This window comes from Anabrus simplex, chromosome 1 (genome assembly GCF_040414725.1).
Source record: "Anabrus simplex isolate iqAnaSimp1 chromosome 1, ASM4041472v1, whole genome shotgun sequence".
NCBI lineage: Eukaryota > Metazoa > Arthropoda > Insecta > Orthoptera > Tettigoniidae > Anabrus > Anabrus simplex.
Window position 1 is genome coordinate 191672619 of NC_090265.1, and position 24216 is coordinate 191696834.

Genomic DNA, 24216 nt, shown 5'->3' on the forward strand with positions numbered 1-24216 from the left:
ATTTTTTGTTCCTGGGTGGGAAAACGAGGAACCCAAAAGGCAGACAATTTCCGAAGGTCGAGTTCATCATTGACGACGGCTTGAACACTTCCAAAGCTTATTCCTTCAAGCAAAGCAATTTCAGAAATTTGTATGCGCCGATCTTCTCCTGTAAGGCCATGAACAGCATGAATGTTGTCTGCAGTAATGCTTGTTTGCGGTCGTCTTTGGTGGGGCTCATTTTCCACTTTTTCCTGTGCTGCCAAAAATTGTTTGTGCCATTCATACAACTAGGTCTTTGAAAGGATTCCATCCCCAAACTGTGCACAGAGCCTTCCCAAAATTTCCCTAAGCTTTGGCGCCTTCTTTCGCCAGAAACTTGATGATGGTGATGCGCTGCACAACAGACTTGTGTACTTCTTGCTCGCTCAAAACGTACTGAAGTGAGCGGTCACTCTTTTGTGTGTGACCCATCAAGGTTTCTACTCAGAACATCCCCACCAACATGCTCTCAAAGCCCCACTCATTTCCGTTCACTACCAGAGCTGCTAAAAAATTCTGGTTTACATTAGATGCACCTGTCAATTAGTCTACTGCTTTCTAATTTAGACAGTATTATATAATCAAATTAAAGACATAATCAAAATACTTCAGATATTTAAAAATAATGTTATGCACTGTAAATTGCAGAGTATATTATACAATGGATTTTTGCAGCTAATTTCCTGTTACCCTCATACCACGTAAATGATACAAAGAAATGTTACTAAATAAGTTAATATTGTACATAATCTGTCTTGAAACCCCTATTAATTAATGCAAGTAGTACGACAATATGTTTAACGTGATGTGCAGTGTGTCACTAACTACTACTCCGTGTTTACTATTGTGATGTTTTGGCACTGATCCGATAAAATTCTCTTGGAAAGAAAGAGAAACTAGCTGGGTGAAATATCTTCCAGATGCTCTTCTTGTTTGTCATGAATGATCTTGCAGATGAAGAGAGAGCTCGAATAACCTAGATTTCATTTCAAGACTGCATGGAGTTTGTTAGAAACTCTGACCAACGAAAGGCACCTAGTCATCCAAGATTCTGAGAAAGGATCAGTGTTGTTGTATGCAGTTGAGGCACTTAGACCTACTGTATTTCACAGAAAGTTAGAAATCCCAATTTTAAAGGAATTTTAAAGCCAACTTTAGCAACTAAAATATATTCTATATGAGATGAAATTTGCCAGTTATTTTACTATAAGCTAAAAATTAAATGAGCTGATACAATTAACTTTTTAGAATAAATACCTAAATATGTACAAAATGTTACATTCTTTGCATAATATGTAAAAAAATATGTAATATGACTAAGAATACGTAAAATGAAACACAGATATAACCGTATCAGAAGCATAATTCGCCAACATTTTTAATTTTCTGTTGTCTACAGGTAAAGGAACGGAATATGTAATTACCAATTACATAAGAATCCGGGCCCTAGTAATGACTACTGTAGGCACGATATTCTTTTGGATTTATGGTTTGTATCCTCAGAAGAAGCCGTAACCATCCTAATTCAAAGAAGGTCCAGTGGAAAGGAAAAGAATGAGAGAATGTTTGGGCATAATATTAGTGCTCCAATATGTAATTTTTTACCAGTAGTAATATGGTGTTGTACGGTATATTCTAAATTTCTGTGTACATCATCCCAATTTATATACTTTTATTCCAGTAATCAACTTTGCAGAAATAACATAATTTAACATTCCAGTGTATCTAACCTGATCCATTATGCATGTGTTAACCATGAAATGCTATATGTACTCACACCAACGAGCTAGAATAACATAGAGGGGTTGTATGCCTGACATCAGCGCTCCCTGCGGAAGCAAACTGATAAAGGGCAGCCATGTTAACCGGTTGTCAAGGCAAAGCGAGTTAGCGCAAGAACATATGTTGAGGTAACGGAGATTGTGCATGGCAATTTAATTTTGTAAGTTTTAAGACGTGAAAAAGATTGATTCTTGCTTTCAAGAATGCTAGCCGTAATTTCTGTTTGTAATTAAACCCATTTTAATGTTCACAGAGTGAAAGTAGATAGCCACGGTAATTATTTTTGGATTATATTTCAGATTTCCTTTTAAGAACAAGGAATTAGCGCAACAATGCGTTATGAGGATAAAAAGAGATAAATGGTGCCATTGATGCTTTCATGGCCCGTACTTAATAGACATGATATAGGCTTTTGGGCTTATGCTATGTCAAGAAAATAAGGTGAAATTCTTTACGTTTCGCAGAGAACTATCTCTGAGTCATCAGAAGAAAATCTTGACTGTCCTCGAGAAAGGCACAGTTCTCCGCAAAATGTAAAGCATTTCACCTTATTTTCTTGACACGGCATACGTCCAAAAGCCTGTATCAAGTCTAGAGATAAATGGAATCTTACTCAATACAGTCGCTTATGCTCTGTACATTTCGAAGATAAGTACACGTATGAAACAAATGACCAACGGCGATTACTGACAAATGCCGTTCCAACCCTATTTCTTTTCCCTTCACTTTCACAAAGAAATAAAATGGAGCACCCACCTCCAAGGAAACATAACCACGAAAATTCACCTGAGGTGATTGATGAGGAACCTCCTGTTATTTGTACTTCAAATGCGATATGTGCATTTTACGATGTGCTTCAGACTAATGGCTAAATGCACGAACCCTGTTTAGCGTAATCAGCGTTTAAGATTCTTCTTAAACCTTGTTTAAATGAAACTGCGGAGCATTATTCCTGATTAATATTTTAATCCCTGATTATTTTCGGTTAAACAGTCAAGTTCGAGCGGTTACCAAACATAAACAATGGTTAGCAGTGAAGGCAAAATGGCTGCCAGATTTGGAGATGATTTTGAAGATGAACTGTTATATTTGGAATATCTGAAGCAGAATGGAAATGAGCGCGAAGGTATAATAGTGGAGAGAGGTGATTCTTTTGAAGAACTTCGTGATAGGAAATTTGTGGAAAGGTTTCGCTTATATAAACAAACAGTTTCATTTCTTCTGGAAACAATGCAAGATAACCTACAATTTCCAACGCAGAGAAATAATCCTGTTTCTGCTATCAACAGACTACTCACTGCATTGAGGTATTATGCCACTGGTTCCTTTATAACATAATTGTAGGTGATAATACTAATATGCAGAGAACAGCAGCAGCTCGGATTATACATGACATAAGTAATATTATAGCTTCCTTTAGTCAATGCTATATTTACTTCCCAACATCGCAAGCAGAAAAGAGGGAGGTAATGGAAGGCTTTTTTAATATTGCTAGATTCCCTGGTGTAATTGGAACCATTGACTGCACCCACGTTCGCATCAGATCTCCAGGTGGAGAAAATGCCAAGATTTTTCGGAATAGAAAAAGTTATTTTTCCATAAACTGTCAGACAATAAGTGACAGCAATTTACTCATGAGAGATACTGTCACTAGGTGGCCTGGTTCTGTCCACGACAGTACAATATTTCAGAACTGCAAAAAAAAGGGCACAATTCGAGAGAGGTGAAATACAACATGGTTATTTAACGGGAGATAGTGGGTATCCGTGCAAGCCATTTCTCTTAACACCTCTGCTGAACCCGCAAACCAGAGAAGAGCATATGTACAACAGGGCACATTTTAGGACCAGAAATACCGTAGAAAGACAGTATAGTGTATGGAAGCGGAGGTTTTCTGCTCTTTCTGTTGGTTTGAGGTGTGAAGTCCATAAAGCTCTAAATATAATTGTTGCTACAGCAGTATTGAACAATATTGCAATTCAAACAAGAGAAGAAAACCCTCCGTATGATTTAATGATTCAGCACATTATCGAAGAGCTCCAGCAAGCCCGAGGTCCTGATATCGAAGATGGCGAACAATTAAATCCAGTACGCCAAATGTACAGAAATGATGACAATGCTGGCAGAGCTGTACGCCAGGCTTTAATTAATGGTCATTTCAGGTGAGTGAAATTTATTAACTTTTAGGAAAACAATACACTTTAGCAAATTAGTATTCTATCGACCAGTCACACTCCTCATCGTCCTAACCTACTAACACAAATTAACTTGACTTTTATATAGAAAATAAAATAAAAGTATGCTAATAATAACACTCGCTGCTTTACAAAGCCCACTTAGTTTGGCCTATCTTCGTTCTTGTTCATATTTTGCCAGTGTTTTAGTTTGTCTTTCATAATGTTTAGTTTTAACTCTTTTATTTCCATTTCTTTCCCATGTTCCTTTCTCATTACTTCTAACTGATAATCCAGCACTGAAATTCTTCTTTCACAGGAATCTATAATTTTGTCTCTGGATGTTGACAGTCTACGCCGACGAGATTTAGCTCTATCTGATAATACAGTATCAGCTGATGTTGAAGGTTGTACTGCTGTATGTGAAGACAGTAGGCATGCTGGTTGTGTCATTGAATTTATGGGAGGTTTGAGTAAGGGATTCAGTGCTTCTGCTTGACCTTGAACTGAAAAAAGAAAACGTGTAATTAATATGTTTCATTGGAGGTTAACTGTTAAATGCCTGATAAAAATTGCATTAGTGTACTCTGTGTCCATACACTTACCTTCATTCACATGTCCTTGGTATAAAGCATCTAAGTCATGAGCGTACATAAGTGGTGTGGTAGTCTGTTGTATTAGGGCCATAACCTTTTCAGTAGTTTTAGATAATGTGGGCTTAAAGTTACCACTACCAGTTGCGTTCATCACTTTATTGTCTGCACATATTTTTCTTGTTTTCCTTTTCAAGTTCTCATAACAGGTCTTCAAATTTCTTGCACTCCTGTAAGAGACACCTGAAAAAAAAAGAACTATAACATGCTGGTGTGATAACACTATTTTGCTTTCACTATTTATGAAATTAAAGAGCATCTACTTTTAATTATAGTTTTGTTTTTTGAAAATAATCTGAATTTAGAAGGCTTTAAACTGCAATAGCACAGATAAATAGAATGATAATACTCTGGTGTATTAATATTGTTTTGTTGTACAATTTTACGGGAATAAATAAACCCAAGTACTTTTAGTTGTAGTTTTGTAGTATTGTACAGGGAATAGTCTGTCATACTACATATTCTGTTGACCGATTTTCATAACCTAACTCGAAATACTGTATTAAATCACAATAGTACAGAGAAATATAATTGCTTACCTGAAATAGAATTGAATTCTTCTGCGACTTTCTTCCATGTTTTATCTTTCTGCTTTACTGTAACTCCATCAGTCTTTTTATTTTCTATGACATCTTTGTGTCTGACCATTAATTCAGCCACAATATTGGTTTCAAAATCCGAAAAATTGGACGACCTTTTCCTCTTTTGTTCATTCATATTTCTAATAAGTACTTCCAGCTTCCAGCAAAGAATAAATTAATATTCCTCCTTCTTCTTCCTGAGAGGTGTGGTTCTAACAAAAGTAACACAAAATCATCGAAGCGCTTTCACTATTCTTCACTACCAAGTTAAACATCAGGGTAGTGTTTAATTCTACTGCCAGCTAAACATGCTTAACAAAACACCGATTAAGAAGGTCCTTAAATTTAAACCATGTTTACATACACACTAGTTAGCTGAATCTTAGGGTACGTTTATGCTGCAGCCTGGCTGCTGGCACATGCCTGCTCGCCCTAGCCCCTCGCTGATGGCTGTAATCAGGCTGCCCGCCATGGAGCTTTTACCCTGCAGCAGTCCCGTGCTCACGCTGCTGGCAGCTCGCAGTTTAGTCGGCAATTCGTCGTGTGAAGATGAACTCGTCTTCTGAGAGTGATAGTTCTGATTCATCAATGGCAAGATTGTGGTACGTAACAAGAAGGAAGAGAAGGAAATATGGAGTTCAACCTCTAAACCAGGATCGTCCTAATCACTGCTACTTCTATAAATACTATAGTGAATTAAAAATGTACCCAGAAAGATTTTTTAGACATTTCAGAATGGGCATATCTACATTTCAGTATATTTTGAATATGGTGGAACCTGAAGTTCAAAAGCAACTGAAAATTAGACCAAATATAGTCAATCCTATTGCTGTGGAAGAGTGACTAGTCCTTACTGTAAGGTAAGACATTTAATTTTATTTATTGCATTATGTGTGTACAACTGTTTCTATCGGCATAAGTACATACAGTTATTTGAAATTAAACATGGCCAAACATTTGCCTCCTTTTTATTAATTACATATGTTTGAATTTTTATTGTCATTTTCCTTGTCGAGAACAGATTCTTCTGTGAAGACTAAAACACCGTCAAATGCTTTGAATTTCAAGAACTTTTTTTTTTTTTTTTGCTAGTTGTTTTACTTCGTGGGAAACCACGGTAAACCATTTTCAGGGCTGCCGACAGTGGGGTTCGAACCTACTATCTCCCGAATACTGGATACTGGACGCACTTAAGAATTTCAAGAACTATTACTGCTCAAGTAAAACCTTACATCATAAGAGTTATAATTACCATGATGACAATGAATAGGTAGTTTATCTCAGATTTAGAATAATCAATCATTTGGAGAAGAATTGGAGAAAAGGTCGGAGCCCGCCAAGAAATAGCAGGTAGTGTAGAAACATAGGTATCTTATCATCGTTAATAACGGATCAGTTATTCATAAATCATTGTTCCAATTATAAAGAGTCACGGTAGTAGAGTGCAGGCGGAGCCTTGTGCTCTTTCAGCTGATGGTGAACGGCTGACCAGATCGGCTCCCGCCTCCAAGTGGCTACCGGGATATGACTGTTGTAATGGTGACATGACAGAGTATACTTGGTGATCACAGGTTGATGCAGTTCGGAATGGGCCATCGTATGCACTCTCTTCAGGTTGATTAATACGACCTGTGTCACACGATACATAAGTGCAGCCGTACGCTTTCTCCATAACAAGTTTCTGCACTTCAATCCTAAAGCTCATTTTATTCAAAGGGGTCATGTGTCTCACATGAGGGAGAAGAGAGGAAAAAAAAAAAAGGCGATGTCTTCATCCTCTTTGTTTGCTGATTGAGAATGTCTTTCTTTTCGCATTCGCAACTTTTCCCTTTCAAGCTCCACTAGTTCACTACGTACTGGGTCGATAGGTCGAGCTCTCTTCCTATAGCCTAATGATGATGGTATGGCTGAAGAAATAGCAGACTGAGGTTCCGACAGAGATTGTGACGAATCAGACGCAGGTGTTTTTGGGCAATGATCCTCTTCGTAATCATTGTTATTAGTGGTGTCTTCAGCTACCGCAACATCTTCACTGCAGTTCAGGTTTCCACTTTTGGCCTGTGGTCAAAATTATTGCACAGAAATTGTAGAGATTTGAAGTATGGCCATTGTACCGTGTCTTCAGGGGGAGATGCTCCTGATAACAGTTTGGGAGTATTTTGATACTTCTCCCTGAATTTCTGTCAAAGAGTCTTCCACTTTTTTTTAACTTCATTTGTTGCTGCAACACACAAAATAACATATTCATAGAGACTTGCAATGGCATAATGCGTCATAATAAGCATTTAGTAATTTAAAATATAACTGATTATTTATCAAATATAAATTATTTCATGGAAAATACATCTGAAATGTTTAAAGCTCCTTGTTTATTGGATTTCATTTTCTTCCAGATTCTTGGCAACAGGAAATTCATACGCGAGTCTGGCTGCCGAATTTTGGCTCGGAATCACAACTTTATCCTGAATTGTAAAGCAAATGTTACCAGTACTGTGGCAAGTCTTACAACCATTGCATATGAAACCACCCTCGGCAGAAGAATTCAAAGTAACCGCTGATTTGTTTTATCAGAAATGGGGATTCCCAAATTGTTTAGGTGCTATAGATGGGAAACATATCAGAATTATTTGTCCTAAATTGTCAGGATCTATGTTCTACAATTACAAAAACTACTTTTCAATAGTTCTGCAAGCCGTAAGTGATGCTAACTGTACAGTAGATTTACTTTCATAGAGGTAGGAGCTTATGGAAAAGAAAGCGATGGAGGCATTTTCGATCATCAGGTTTATATCAAGGAATGATTAATGGTGCACTTCAGATTCCTGAAGACAGACTCCTTCCGAATAGTGACATCGCTACACCATTCGTGTTTATAGGTGATGTAGCCTATCCCTTACTGAAACATTTGATGAAGCCTTATACGATCTGTCAAAGGAAAAGTTCAATATAGCCCTCTCCCGAGCAAGGAAAAATATTGAATGTGCGTTTAGAATTGCAGCTGCAAAATGGAGGATACTATGCAAATCTATTGAGACAAATGTAGACTGTTTGTATTTTACATAATGTAATTATAGATAAAGAGGGGCTGAACACTTTGGACTACGAAGACATAATTCCAAGAGCTACCTCGTCAAGAAGGAACAACGCTGCTCCAACTGAAGCCTTTGAAGTGCGAAATAAATTCAGAGACTTTTTTAATGTGTGAGTCACAGTTTTGTTGGCGATTGTATGTTAAAATAATGTGCTGTGTTGAATGTGTGTTACAAAATGGTAAAATGCCTCGTTTGAATTTTCAGTGCTTTTCCACTGCGGGAGTTGATAATAAAATGAAGTTACAAATGTTCATTTCGTAATTAATAATGCACTTTGAATAAAGTAAACAAAGGGGTTATGGAGTAACTCATTTCTACTTTAGTTAGGACTCCTAAACAAAATGTAAAATGCCTACAGTTCAAAAAATACCTTTCCAATATTCCATGAAAAAGTAGTACTTCATTATTTTTGCAAGTTGCTTTACGTCGCACCGACACAGATAGGTCTTATGGCGACGATGGGACAGGAAAGGGCTAGGAGTGGGAAGGAAGCGGCCGTGGCCTTAATTAAGGTACACCCAAGCATTTGCTTGGTGTGGAAATGGGAAACCATGGAAAACCATCTACAGGGCTACCGACAGTGGGGTCCGAACCCACTATCTCCCGAATACTGGATCCTGGCCGCAGTTAAGTGACTGCAGCTATCGAGCTCAGTGTACTTCATATAGATTACCTACTTGTAATAATAGAGGTCCCTAAATAGCAAGAATAAAGTTTACTTACTCGTTCTGCATTCTTTTGCCACTTCATTCCATAGTTTGTCCAGTTTGAACCTGTTATGATGATCTGCATGCCGCTGATTCCAAATTGCATTTCTTTCAAAGACAGCTGATATCAGCATTTGTTTAAAATCATCACCCATAGCAGAAACGAAACAGCGAAACACATGTTACCGTATCAAGTTCAGATAGCTAGTTAATACTCACCGACAGTGCCACAGAACATCTGTGTGGAAAGCAGATAGAAGAGTGAGAGACTGAGTGGCCTTGAAAGAACCAATCACAGTCCAAGTTACAGGATTGCCAGCGATGGGCCAGGCTCGAAAATCAAACTTGTTTGAGACCATGGATGTGACAAGGATAGCAGCCAGCAGCACAGCTATAAGCCGGGCTCCAGGGTAAAAGCACTGATTGAGATTCATTGGTTTGTTTCATCATCGCGTAATATCGAGCAGCGAGGCTTAGTGATGTGCCAGCAGCCAGGCTGCAGCATAAATGTACCCTTAAACGAGGTTGGTGCACTCGGCCATAAGACTAATTTAGTAGATGGCAGTGTAGTGAAATATTACCTTTCTTGATTTTTATGCAAACCTTTATTTTTTATTATTATTATTATTATTATTATTATTATAGCTGCCTCTGTGGATCCATGGTAGAGTATCGGCCTCCGAATCCCAAGATAGCGGGTTCAAACTCGGCAGAGGTAGTCGGATTTTTGAAGGGCGGAAAAAGACCATTCGACACTCCATGTCGTACGATGTCGGCATGTAAAAGATCTCTGGTGATACATTTGGTATCTACCCAACAAAATTAACTAAATCTCAGCCATAGACGCCCAAGAGAGATCCGGTTTACTCTGTCTGCCATCTAGCAGACCTAGAGTAAAACGGAACGTCGAAATTGACGAGCAGACAGCCAGATGGCGTCAAATCGAAATGTCTGCACACGGTAGCTGAGGCCATACGATTATTATTATTATTATTATTATTATTATTATAACAATGTTATTGGCTTTACAGCCCATAACTACTATTTTACAGTTTTCAGAGACCCCGAGGTGCTGGAATTTAGTCTCGCAGGAGTTCTTTTACATGCCAGTAAATCTACCGACACGAGGCTGCTCTCACAGAGCACCTTCAAATACCACCGGACCGAGCCAAGATCGAACTTCAACCGCCTGTGCCACTCGGCCCGACATTTATTATTATTATTATTATTATTATTATTATTATTATTATTATTATGTTGTCACTACGTTGTTGCGTATGTATGGTGTTTGATAATGTTCCCTTCTTACAGACTTATAAGTGATGATTTCTTGGTTTATCTTTTGACCTTGAAAGTTCATTTTTGTTGCCATATGCCATTGCTGGTATATAAATCACTGAAGCTTGATATTCATTTGTGGTGCTATAGTTAAGATTTATAGAAGGGTTTAAAGATATCCTTTCCCGACACCTGGCGACACTCAATGATGAAGATCTTATATAAAGGAAAGGGAAACACGAGTTGCCTAGATTTGTACCGTGGAATTGCCTTAGAAAGCAATATCTTTAAACTCTTTTACCAGGTTACTAACGAGACTGATAGAAGAGGTAGACCACGCCTTACCGGAAGAGCAATTCGGCTTTCAACGAGGGAGATCTACAATGAATGCGATAAAGAATCTGACTGACGACATAACGGATACCCTCAGACATCCAAAAGGGAAACCTTACGCGATCTTCATAGACTACAACAAAGCGTTCGACCTAGTGGACAGGGAAAAGCTACTGAAGAAACTGGGAAACATAATAGGATATATGAATCCTTTAACGAACATCATTAGGACCATTCTTGCTTATAATTACATCTCTGTAAACGATAACGTCTCTATCTCGAATCCCATAACGCAGATGAACGGAGTACTACAGGGTGATCCAATGAGCCCCATACTCTTCAATATAGCGGTCTCAGACCTAATACCCACTATAAAGGTCGAAGGCGACGAGGTACACATATACATGTATGCAGATGACATGGTACTCGTATCAAAAACACACGAAAAACTACAGGCTGCTTTCAACAAGCTGAACATTTGGGCAGAGGACAATAAATTCAGAATTAATCGACAAAAGACGGTACAGATGATCTTCCGAAAGGGAGGCAGAACAGCATTAAAAGAGAAAATTCAGTATGAAAATGGAGGAGAAACTATGCCAATAGTAAACAACTTTAAATATTTGGGCATTACACTACAGACATCAGGGACTACTTATACCAGACACATTAAGGATAGAGTGGCTGCGGCCATAATAGCAATGAATGACATCTTGATCTTGCGCAAACTTTCGGTTGAAGTCGCTATGAAATTGTTCCATGCAAAAATATCTCCGATTATGACGTATGGACTAGAATTGATATGGGAACATCTCACTAAAGGAAATATTCGAGACATTGAAAGTGTAAAAGCAATCTACATGAAAAAGGTATTATGTTTGTCCAAATTCACTCCTTCAAGACTATGTTACGAGCTGACAAGAGAACTCTTCTATACAGAAGAACTACGTCACAAACTAATATTGCCGTCTACAGATGCATTCAACCAGTTACAAACAGAGCTGCGAACCAAGAAGGAAGATATATGGGAAACATTTTACACCACAGAGGCTATGACCAGTACGGATTGGATGAAGGCAAACTATGAACTCAGGCACATAGTGACTAGATTAGCAACACACGGTTTTCATCATCGTGTGTGTGCTAACAAAACTTTCCACACCCCGAGAAAGGAATGTATATGTGTTCTGTGCGAGAAAACTTGCGACTTATATCGTGTGATGACGTGTACTAAAAGACAGATGGGACTAACCAAATTCTGTTTGATGTAATTAGTCATGTAAACATATTTTAATGGCCATTGGCTGCAGTAAAATCTTTATTTAAAGATATCCTTTTTATTAATATGGAAATTCATCAACCTCTGATTATGTTCTATACCTTACACTGTGTTCTACCTCCAATGAGGAGACTGCTTTCTGCAATCCCTAAGACAAAGAATTTGCCATGAGTGCTCGTCACTCTGAGTAATTTACATGCCTCTAGTGCTAATTCATGGTCTCCTCACCAGATGTATCAGACCTTTATACTATCTCCATTATATGGTTGACAAATAATTCTCATTTTTTTAAATATTCTTATTATCCATAGATGTTCTAAACAATGAAACTGTAGAGAAAGTAAAGAAATTCAAACACCTGGGAGAAATAATTCAAGAAAAGGCTTATAAAAATATTCTGTAGAAGAAAGTTATAGAAGATGGAAAGAGCATAAGGCATCACTAAGAATTTTTATAGCAAGAAATGCTTATCTAAAAATCTTAAAATAAGGCACTACAATACAGTGGTGAAACCAGAATGTCTTCATGCGAGTGAATGTCTATATAATAAACAAGTATAAATGTTCTACCTAGTTCTACATTTAATGTTCTACATTTGGATTTATTTACAATTTACCATTGCACAAAGATCAGAAAAAGAACACAGTAAATGTTTCAGCCTCTTTAGGTCACCTTCAGCTACTTTGAAATGTCAAAAATAAAGACGTAAAATTATACAATACAATACAATACAATGGATTTATTTTGTCTGGCAAAATTAAGGCCATTAGGCCCTCTCTTCCATCTAACCAGAAAATACAGTATCTACATGTGCAAAATTGAAATGAATACACTTACAATTGAAACATCTTGCAACTACTAAACAATACAATATTATGATAAAAATAAAAAATAAAATAGGGAAAAAATAGGAAGATGATGATGATTATTTACACAATTATGACATGATTAGCTAATTTCTATTAACCTTGGTAATAACAGTGGGATTATATAAAGTCTATAGTTTGAGGAAGGCTAAATCTACAATATTTCCATAGCATTACTTAGTAGGTAGCAGTGACAAAGTTGCCTAAAACTAGCAGGTGAGGCTATGAATAAAATAAGATGAATAAAAACATTACAGATGAAAGAGTCATCCCTTATTAAATGAATATAAAACAATATTTTGGTCTTCAAAAACCACTGAACTTGACAGGTGTATGGTAAGCTAATTTCTAAGGTAACAACCTTACTCATTATTGTTGTTTCATATAAAAAAATTCTGAATTTAAAGATGTTGATGTCAAATGTAATGCCAGGCAAGTGAATCACAGTGAATGTCGAGTTTAGAACTATAGCTTAGATAAACTGGAAGTACTAGAAAGAAGAATCATGAGAAAAAATCTTAGGCCCAACGAAAACAACAGAACACTGGAACTTAAGAAGTAATAAGGAAATGTACCAGAACATAGAAAATATAACATACAATAAGAAAAAGACTGCTATTTTTTTGGACATATCGACTGAACACAGATATTCAAGTACCATTGGAAGAAAAAGTCAACAACGAGCAGGATATAAGAGGTCAAGAAAGATTTACAGAGAAATAAAACAAGGAGAGGAAACTATAGAAAGAGATTTTTAAAAATAAAGGATTCCACAGAAGAATGAGAAGAAACCCAGTTCAAAGTGGTCTGAGGAAATAAGAAAGCATAGTGCAATGATGAAGGAATACTGGAAAGAACGGAAGATGAAACAAGGAAAAATGAATTGAAATTGACATGCAGTCCCTAAGCAGGCCTCATCATAAAGTAAAAGATGAAACACTATTCACCATAAACCATGAGCCACAATATTCTTCTACACCAAGGACCAAATCTTCCATCAATTTTTCCTTGGAATATTACCTGTAATAGATGGTACTTATTTTTTCACATCATATGACCAAAGTATTCAAGTTTACTTCTCTTGATAGTATTGAGAATTGCAGGTTATTTTTCCAAATGATGCAAAACTTCTAGTGGTAATTTAGTTGTACAAGGTATTTTGAGTATCCTTCGTATGTCCATATTTCAAATGCCTCCAGTCTCTTGCACAAGTTTTCACTTCGTGTTAAAGCTTTGATGCCACATAGTAGAATGCTAAACACATAACACTGAAGTAGTCAAATGCAAAGTTTTAAGGACAGACCTCATTTTTCAAAATTTTTCTCATTTTCTGAAAAGAAGTTCAGCCTACTCAATTCTACATTGAATCTTGTGAGAGAAGTCCCAGTCATCATTTATGTGGCATCACAGGAATTTGAATGATGCCACTTTAATACCAATACAGTGTAGTTGGTCCATTATTGAAAATTATAAATTTTCCAGCTAACTCATTCCTGGTTGCCAGCGTTTTGCCCCAGTGTGCTAAGTTGGGCTCATCAGTTGGTAAATAGCACACCCACCAAGACGCATGGCTAGTGCATACTGTGGAGGCCACTGCGTAGGCTACTTGGAGCCACCAGCAGTGCCAATGCACTATGAGAGACTTCGTCTCATTACCAAAAATTGATGCCTGCCTGGCCATCAGATGATATAGATGTTGATTCCCATAGGGAACCTGAAATATTTGTCTCGAATGAGTAAATTTATAATACCAATATAAATGATCCGTTGTTGGACATAAATTTTCCAGCTAACTCATTCCTGGTTGCCAGCGTTTTGCCCCATGTGCTAAGTTAGGCTCATCAGTTGGTAAATAGCACACACACCAAGACGCATGGCTAGTGCGTACCGTGGAGGCCACTGCATACGCTACTTGGAGCCACCGGCAGTGCCAATGCAATATGAGAGACTTTGTCTCAATACCAAAAATTGATGCCTGCCTGGCCATCAGATGATACAGATGTTGATTCCCATAGGTAACCTAAAATATTTGTCCTGACTGAGTAAATTTATAATACCATGCGTCTTGCTGGGTGTGCTATTTACCAACTGAAGAGCCCAACTTAGCACAATGGGACGAAACACTGGCAACCAGGAATGAGTTAGCTGGAAAATTTATAATGTCCAATAACGGACCATTTATATTGGTATTATAAATTTACTCATTCGGGACAAATCTTTCAGGTTCCCTATGGGAATCATCATCTATATCATACCCCAGCTTGATGAAAATAACAATACTTCTGAGCTACAGAATACAATAATTCATGCTTTAAACAGGATACTTCAATGAAATCATATCTACTACATCATAGGCCAATGACTTGTAGATTAACATAACAATCAAGAAATCCATGTTAAACAGCAGCAGGCATGGTGAATATTAGTTTGGAGCATACATAACACGACTTCCTTCATAAATTAAGCAGATATGTGATAATTAAAAGAGGCTTTACACAGTAAAAATTGTTTAACGTAACAGAAATAATATAATACACACTGCAAATCACACGCTAGTTCGACTTTAAAGTCATAGTTACCAAGAAAACTCTCATTTCCACTTGGAGAAAGCTGTGACCTGACTGTGTTCTTGGATGTGACTTTGAGAGGATTGTTGATGATAATGAGCCGCAACTTCCTGCAAAAAGTGTTGAGAAAATGTTTTGTCAAAACAGGTGCCAGAACTCCTGGGGCCTATTCCACGAACGAACTTTGCAACTTTTCACTTTGTACTTTTCAGTTTAGATTTTGTTCCACCATCACTTTTGAGATTTAGCTTGCAAAGTGAAAAGTTACAAATCTTTTCACTTTTTAAGCCTGTTATGTTCCTCCATTGGTATAGAAATGCAAAGTGCAAAGAAATGAAGTGAAAAGTTTTCATAAATCTTGCAGAGATGATTCCCTTTTCATATGTTAATTAACAAGTATGCATACTAGTTTCTTGGCGTGGAATTTGGTTTTGTGATATAAACACGTTACGTGAGCTTTTGTTAGCATCAAGTGAGGACAGTGATGAAGAATCCAATAAGAGAACATACAAAGACAGGATTAATTTTCATAACCTCACTTCGACGTAATTTCGCGAGTGATTTCGTATTACCCCAACACAGACTGACTATATTCCTGAAATGATCGACCATTTATTGAAACATGCAACAAAAAGAAGTCAATTCCTTTCCGAAAAAGAACAAATTCTTATGTGTTTACATTGGTGAGTAAATGGTGCTGCACGGTGTAGCAGCAATGCATGGGGCATCAAAATCAATTATTTACCAAACTGTTACCAAAGTTGTAGATGTTATAGTAAATGTAATATTTCCTAACAGTACGTTCGCTAGATAATCCACTTAATATAGCGACGGGATTTCTAATGAAGGGTGAATTTCCTTCTGTGTGTGGATATGTTGACGCAAGCCTACTCTCGTTGACATTGATGTGTGTCATCATTTGAGAGGTTATCTTTAAAGTTGTCAAAAAAAGGATGTCATGTTTCTCCTTGACAACTTCCAGCATAGCCAGCTTCTTGTAATTACCTTTCTTTCCCATGATAAAAACTTTAACGGTACAACAATTATACCGCCAAGTTCGCCGCGAAAAGTAAAGCATTAAAATCGTAGAGTATTAGGCCTATACAGTTTGCTCATGGAATAAACTCGATCAATCACTCATTCGCAAAGACTTTTCACTTTGCAAAGAAACTGAAAAGTACAACCTAGTTCATGGTGGAACAGAAAGACTTTGCACTTTGCAAGAATTGAAAAGTGAAAAGTACAAAGTTGAAAAGTTGCAAAATTCGTTCGTGGAACAGGCCCCTGGTCTTCAAAATAGAAATAGACTCCAGAGATTCAGTGGACATGGATTATCTGAACTCTGTTCTATTTTTCTTCACGAGGCTGAAAACATGTTCACATTCTACATTGCTATGGGGTATGGTGAAAATAGAGAGCATTACTCTAGAAATGCGGTTATACTTTAAAAGTCCATCGGCTCCACGAATTCTTGATATTTGTGCCCAACTGGAATCACTTGCAGCATCTTGATTTGCAACCAAAGTGTCATCTACCTGAAGAACTGTGAACTGCCTCTGAAGCTCATTCACCACCTCATCTGTAGTTTCATTCTACTCCTTGCATGAGATGATAGGAAACTTTTCCAAGAAAAGTAACTTGAGCATGCTTCAACACATCATCCTTGAATGGAAACTTCTTCATGATGTAGTCACAGGCAGTACAAAAGTACTTTCTCACTGATGAAAAGAAAAGGGATTTATCTGTATCCTGGAGATCATTCACTATGTTCTAAGTCTGAATGCCAATAACTAAATCATCATCACTTCTTTGATTTTGAATCAAGTACTGTTTCTTGTTGGATTTATTCATGATAATCTACAATAGGAATATAGCGTATGAAAATGTATGAGAACAAATGTCTTGATATCTACTCAAACATCGGAAGGAACCCGGATCACTGAACATCACATAAAATTATAACAAACACTCAAGGCAGTCAAACACTTCATTAAAGCATGTCAAAGCAAACGGCGTCTTAAACCATTAAATGAACACGACACCAACCTCGTGAACAAAGAATATGCATATCAGGGTAAGTTCCTTCCTCCCAACACTACCCCAGCCTATGGATCAGAATGTCATTTCGAACTTCAAGAAGCTATACACTAAAGCACTATTTCAGAGATGCTTCCAAGTGACCAAAGGAAGAAACCTTACCCTCCGTGAGTTTGGGAGCTATCATTTCCCCATCGTGAACTGCCTGAAGTTCATCGATGGAGTTATCAAGAAAACTCTCACTTCCACTTGGAGAAAGCTGTGGCCTGACTGTGTTCTTGGATATGACTTTGAGAGGATTGTTGGTGACAATGAGCTGCTGATTGTTGATGAAATTGTGTCCTAAGGGAAGACTATGGGGCTAGAGGTGAATGACGTGGACATTCAAAAGCTGGTGGAAGAACATAGCCAGGAACTGACCACCAACGAACTGACGGACCTGCATTGCGAACAACAGGAGGAGATCTTGTCCGGGGAAGAGGAGGAGGAAAAGTCAATGGCATCTCTCACTTCAACTGAGATTCAGGAGAAGTACAAAATGTGGAAAACGGTACAAAATTTTGTAGAGAAACCACCCAAATAAGGCTGTAGCAGTGCGAGCGATGAATCAGTTCAATGACAATGCAATGTCACAATGTCACATTTTTGTGAAATCCTCAAAAAGAGGCAAAAGCAACAGTCATTGGACAGGTTCCTCGTTCAACTTGCATGAAAAGAAAACAATTCCAGTGAGCCAACAGATAGCAGTGATTCCATTTGTGAAATTCGTGCTACACAGTAACTCATCGCATGTCATCTCTCGTCTCCCTCACACCAACAATGATTTGTTTTACGTTATATTTTTTAAGAAATGGTATGCGAATTATTATTTTTGTGTTGTGGACGAATCATCTGCGTTTTAATTGCTTCTTATGGGAAAACTTGCTTTGATATACGAGTGCTTTGGATTAAAAGCGTTGCTGGAATGAATTATGCTCGCAAGTCAAGGTTTCACTGTATATGTATCTCGTATCATTTTGTGTGGTGAAATATTTTATTGTGAACTCAATCGGTGTGTTGAAAGTTTGATTTTTACGGCCGATTTCATTTGTATTGTGTATCATCACGATGACATTAAAAGAATCGCTTCGGTGCGCCACTGCGGTGTGACCAACATTGTGCGCAGCTGTCATGTGCAACCTTACGCCGGCCCACCTATAGTATGTTTCGTTTGGCGTCTCTAAAAATCATTAAAAGTAAGTAGGGACATAAAGTCAATACTATTATTATTTGTTACGTACTTTGGCGAGTAAAACAACCGTTATGACTGGATGTTTTAAGCTTACTTCTCTCCAAAAAATACCCATATTGGCCCGAGTTATCAGATATTTAACAATCACTTTGTTAATGATCTAGCCTGCAATATTAACAGCAACCATCATGAATATTTTTCAACTAAAGTAAACTATTTTGCTCATCCCGAGGTGCTGCAGCTCGTTTTAGCCGCCACCAGTGGAGGGGAGTTGCATGTACCATATTTACCGCGCATCAACCTTCCTGCCATTTGAAAATGTTTGGCAGTATGGTACCGGAAATCAAACTCAGACTCCCGATAACGGCAGTTAATTGTGCTAACTATTACGCCGGCGAACATTAACTACAAAACACAGACATACAGCATGACTGATGCATGTTTGCAATGCGCCGGTTGGACATGAAACTATTTACCTCTTTGTGCAACATCATCAGAGCTGCAGTAGGCCTACGCAACAGAGGCGGATATTTCTTAAGTACAAAACACAGAGGTACCGCATAACTTCCGATGCATTTTTTCATTGCATGGGTCGTGCAGACAAAACTATTCACAAATTTGCGCAATGTCATCAAAGCTGAAAAAAACTTGTAACCGCTTTGAAGCGGAATCGTTGTTCTTCTCTGATGAATTACTTTGGGGGGTCTTATATGCAAGGTTTTTTTTTTTTTCATTTTCTTTGTCTCAAAAAGCCAGGGGAGTCTAATACGCAAGTAAAAAATTCTTAGTAAGAATTAAGATAATTTTGTCCACCTGCTGAATGCAATAAAATATTGCCACTTAAATAAATGGCCTGTAAAAGTTACCGATATATGTCTTTTCCAAATTTAGCTATTCCTATAATTAGGAACAAATGTGCCTCTTTTTTTTTTTTTTTTTTTTTGCCTGGTTAGCATTATAACGTGTGATAAATTTTACCTTCTGTTCTGTATTGACTTAAAATATGTTTAATACCAAGCTCGATTAACTGCAGTCGCTTAAGTGCGGCCAGTATGCAGTATTCGGGAGAGAGTAGGTTCAAACCCCACTGTCAGCAGCCCTGAAGATGGTTTTCCATGGTTTCCCATTTTCATACCAGGCAAATGCCGGGGCTGTACCTTAATTAAGGCCACTTCCTTCCCACTCCTAGCCCTTCCCTGTCCCATCGTCGCCATAAGACCTATCTGTGTCGGTGCGACGTAAAGCAAATAGCAAAAAAAAAAAATTTAATAAGACTTTACACACACTGTCCACGCAATAAAATATTATTAAATTAAATGGCCCGTCTGGAACATAATGTTGGATTTGAAGAATTTGTGTTTTGTGATGACGGTCTCACCATATGTGCTACACAAAGTTATAGTGAGATAGTATCAGAAATACACTGACTGAGCAAATGTCATGGGGTAGCAGAGCACTGATGCACAGGTGTGTTGTCTGCGCACCACACGCCCACTGTACCAGCGGCAGTTGTATAGGAGACCTTGTGAGCAGTGGCTGTGCATGTGACAGGTGTAACATGGAACGTCGTCGTGAGCTGACACCGTTCGAACAGGGTATGATCGGTGCCCGACAGATGGGAAGTGCGATTTCGGAAGTGGTGCGGGAATTCGGCTTCACACAATCAACCGTGTCCAGGGTGTATCGTGAATGGTTGAATGCGGGTGTCACCGTCCACAACAGACGAACGACCGGCCGTCTAGCCACCCTCGATGACCGTGACCAGCGACATCTGAGATGGATTGTCAGTAGTGACAGACGGGCAACCGTGCAACAAATCACGGCTCAATCAACACGGGCCATGCTAGACACGTCTCCCAGTGGACAATCCGTACGAACATGGGTTCTATGGGGTATGGGAGCCGGCGCCGGGTGCCACTGTTAACCCAACGTCATTGGGCACGACGCGCATTTATCGCCAGTCACCAGGGATGGACACTGGAACAATGGCCTAACGTGATATGGTTGGACGAATCATGATTTCAACTACACCATGCCGATGGGAGGCACCGTGTAGGGCGCAGACCACATAAAGCGATGGATCCCGCCTGTCTCGAAGGTGTGGTGCAGGGCACTGGTGTCTCTGTTATGGTCTGGGGTGCATTTTCCTGGTATGGAATGGGCCCGATAGTTGTTCTGGAAGAGACTTTGAATGGTACGCGGTATGTTGAGCTACTCGGAGACCATCTCCACCCATTTTTGGCCTTCCAGCGCCCAGACAATTCTGCGGTGTTTCAAGATAACGCGCCGCCACATCGCTCCCACGTCGCCCGGGAATGGTTCCAGGAACATGCAACGGAGGTCCAACAACTACCATCGTCACCCAGAAGCCCCGATATGAACCCTTATCGAGCATATCTGGGATGTCCTGGGACGCAGGCTCCGTGCCATGGATCCTGCACCCACGAACAGACCAGCATTGGCGGCCGCTCTGCAAACGATTTGGTGCCAGCTGCGTCCAGAGGACTACACCAGGGATTTGTCGACTCATTTCCATGGCGTCTCACTGCAGTTCGCAGGACCAGAGGCTCCACACGCTATTAGGTGATTATCCCATGACATTTGCTAAGTCAGTGTAGTTCCACAGGATATATCTGATGATACTGATGATGACTGTGATAAAGAAGTGGGCCTAATGAAAGTGTGACCAGTGTGCACGAACAAATTCAATCTCTAGAAATTACACAACGATTTCTGTCGTCTCAAAATCTAAGTGATGACAGGTTCTGTGATTTATGCATATAACTGACTAATGTGAAAAAATCACAAATATTTTCCAGACATCTCCATTCTAAGGAGCATGAAAAAACTGAAATAGTACTTCGTTCATCTTCTTCATCCCGAAATTCTGCTCCTTCACTCTCCTTTTCCTCTGCAGTTGTCTTTGTGATTCCAGCTTACAAAAAGCAATTGCAGACTGATTCAGACTTTACGCCATCCCAGGCTGACCAAATGAAGTCCATAGCCTGCAAATAAGGAATAACATTACAGTATAAATCCAACAAAAACAATTGCTACTACAGTACAGTACAATACCCAGTAATGCAATTTTATAAATATTATCCAGTAAATTACAACACTTACCTGTAACACACTGTACCAGCAGCTTCCGATAATGAGCCTTCAAAGTTGCTACTATTCCCAAATCTATGGCTGCAAATGACTGGTACTATTTGCTGGAAGGAAGGCAAGTTCGATATTAGTGAAGGTCAAGAAGCTGGGATGTGCAGGGCAGTTGACTAACAGGAGCAAGATCTTCCTTTTCGATGACTCATCCTGTTCTTCCATTTTTCCACACAAGCGGTGAAAATTATATGCTATTCATCCAAGCTTTGTTATTGGCCTCGTATCGAACAGGAAGTGATTTTACACCTTTCAGAGAGCATGATTTGACTGATTTTCCAATGATGAATGGAGGGAGCTTATCAGTTCCACCTCCATATGTTGTAAGATGTACTGTTAGGCACTCTTTGCTCCTTTTGACCCCATGACAAGGATCACTCTTTACCACAATAGTTTTGTCCAATAGGAGGTTAAAGAATATCCCTGTTTCGTCACAATTGTGGATGTCAGTAGAATTGTAACGTTCTATAATTCTGAGAATTTAATTTTCTTTCCAATGACAGACTACATCCTCATCTATGCTGTTGGCCTCTTCACAAATAGGTCTTATGGTGACAATGGGACAGGAAGGGGTTAGGAGTGGGAAGAAAGCGTCTGTGGCCTGAATTAAGCTGCAGCCCCAGCATTTGCCTGGTGTGAAAATGGGAAACCAAGGAAAACCATCTTCAGGGCTGCCAAAAGTGATGTTTGAACCCACTATCTCCCGAATACTGGCCACACTTAAGTGATTGCTGCGATCGAGCTCGGTTTCTCCACAAATCCTGCGACCAGTTATGTCGTATTTCTCCTTAAATTTCTGCAGCCAGCTACAGGAAAGCTTTTTCTTTTGTAATGGCTTTACGTCACACCGACACAGATATGTCTTCATGGCAACGATGGGATAGGAAAGGCCTAGGAGTTGGAAGGAAGCAGCTGTGGTCTTCATTAAGGTACAGCCCCAGCATTTGCCTGGTGTGAAAATGGGAAACCACGGAAAACCATCTTCAGGGCTGCTGACAGTGGGATTCGAACCCACTATCTGCCGGATGCAAGCTCACAACCATGTGCCCCTAACCGCACGGCCAACTCGCCCGGTCAGGAAACTTTTAGCTTGTCTGTCGCGTTAAGCTGTTTAGCGAAGTCCAATGCCTTCTCTTGTAGCATATTTCCAATATTGGGAACTTTTTTTCAAATTGTTGATTAAACCAGTTCAACTGAACAGTCCTAGATGCTCAGCGATGTTCTTGTTTGTTTCATCAAGTTTGTTTTTAACTTTGTCTATTATTTTTAACTTTTCCTCCCCAAGACTTAAGGCTTTACTGGGATTCTTTTTTTACCTGTTGATAGGAGCATACATTTTTTTTACGACCCCAACATTCAATGAACTGCAAACAAAGACCATTCTCGACAAATTTAGATAAAATTATAAGCGGCGTAGTCAAAGAGATAATGCTCCTACCTGACGATACATCTAATGCCATGTTGTACCTGTCTAAGAAAGTGATGGGTGTAGGAAATTTTCATGCAGAATGGCAAGCTAACATCCAACATTCAAACATCTGCAGTTGGCTGTGCCACGTAAATGAAAAACACCTATTGGCAGTAGTCTTTGTTCAAGACTTAGCAGAGTAAAATGAGACAGCCTACAACCCTCTGAAAATTCCATCAAACAGAATCAAACTCACATAAAATATTATGTAAAAGGTCATTTGAATCATGGTGCCAGGACCCACATAGAGGTAAAGAAGTGCTAATGAGGGAATGCCCGTGTACCCCAATGTCTAAATTATTTCCATGGACCCCTACAATTCCAGTAACATCGGCAACAGAATTTAGAAGAAAATTGCCAAAAAATTTACTTTCCACAAGAATGTTTCAAATTTGTATAACTTTGTGTTATTTTGTGATGTTTACTATGTAGTTAAAATCCTACAAGTTTATACATGTGCGTACAACAGTATTAGTTGATAGTTCAAAAGACTTGAGCTACTGTTTACATTTGAATTTAAGGGGCAACACAATCTGTAAATGTGTTGCAAATCCAGCCAATCACAGCGTTCATTTATGACTATTTTTCACAATGTTGTAGTGTTATTATATTTTAATATGAAAGTAAAAAAAGTAAAGTTACTATTTAATGCTGGATGGTGGGTCTCCAGTAGTGTAATGAATACTCATCTCTCTCCTACATGTCATACAAAATAAATATGGCCATGAGTTTTGCTCAACGATTTACGTGCGCAAACCACAGTAGCAGTGTAAAACTGTGCATGTGCTAGTAATTCCTATAATTTAGCAAGCATATGCAGTCTTGGGCATCCACCGTGCAAGCTGCAGCATATGTGATAGTTTGCGTTCCGTTTCAACTTGAGCTAAAACTGCATACTGAAATCAGCGATTTGCATGAGTTGCTGCATTCTTTTTTCTTTTATCCAAAATCATTAACATCTACATGCAAAACACTTACCTAGAAA

At 38.7% G+C, this 24216-nt stretch overlaps 1 protein-coding gene across 7 annotated transcripts in view; it reads right to left on the minus strand.

Moving 5' to 3' along the window:
* Positions 1-24216, minus strand: part of LOC136885535 (myb/SANT-like DNA-binding domain-containing protein 3) — a 34007-nt gene that overhangs the window by 6586 nt on the left and 3205 nt on the right. Inside the window, exons 2-5 of one of the 7 annotated variants that reach the window (XM_067158170.2) lie at positions 15346-15443; positions 5170-5423; positions 4583-4813; positions 4038-4483 (exon numbers count right to left, since the gene is read on the minus strand). The exons of 2 other annotated variants lie outside the window; for them this stretch is intronic. In XM_067158170.2, coding sequence (XP_067014271.2) covers positions 4140-4483; positions 4583-4813; positions 5170-5347 — 753 coding nt within the window. In that variant the 5' untranslated portion in view covers positions 5348-5423; positions 15346-15443 and the 3' untranslated portion in view covers positions 4038-4139. Of the gene's footprint in view, positions 1-4037; positions 4484-4582; positions 4814-5169; positions 5424-15345; positions 15444-21461; positions 21602-24216 lie in introns of those variants that run through there. 4 more of the 7 variants (XM_067158178.2, XM_068230676.1, XM_067158146.2 and 1 more) reach the window with 4 other exon arrangements.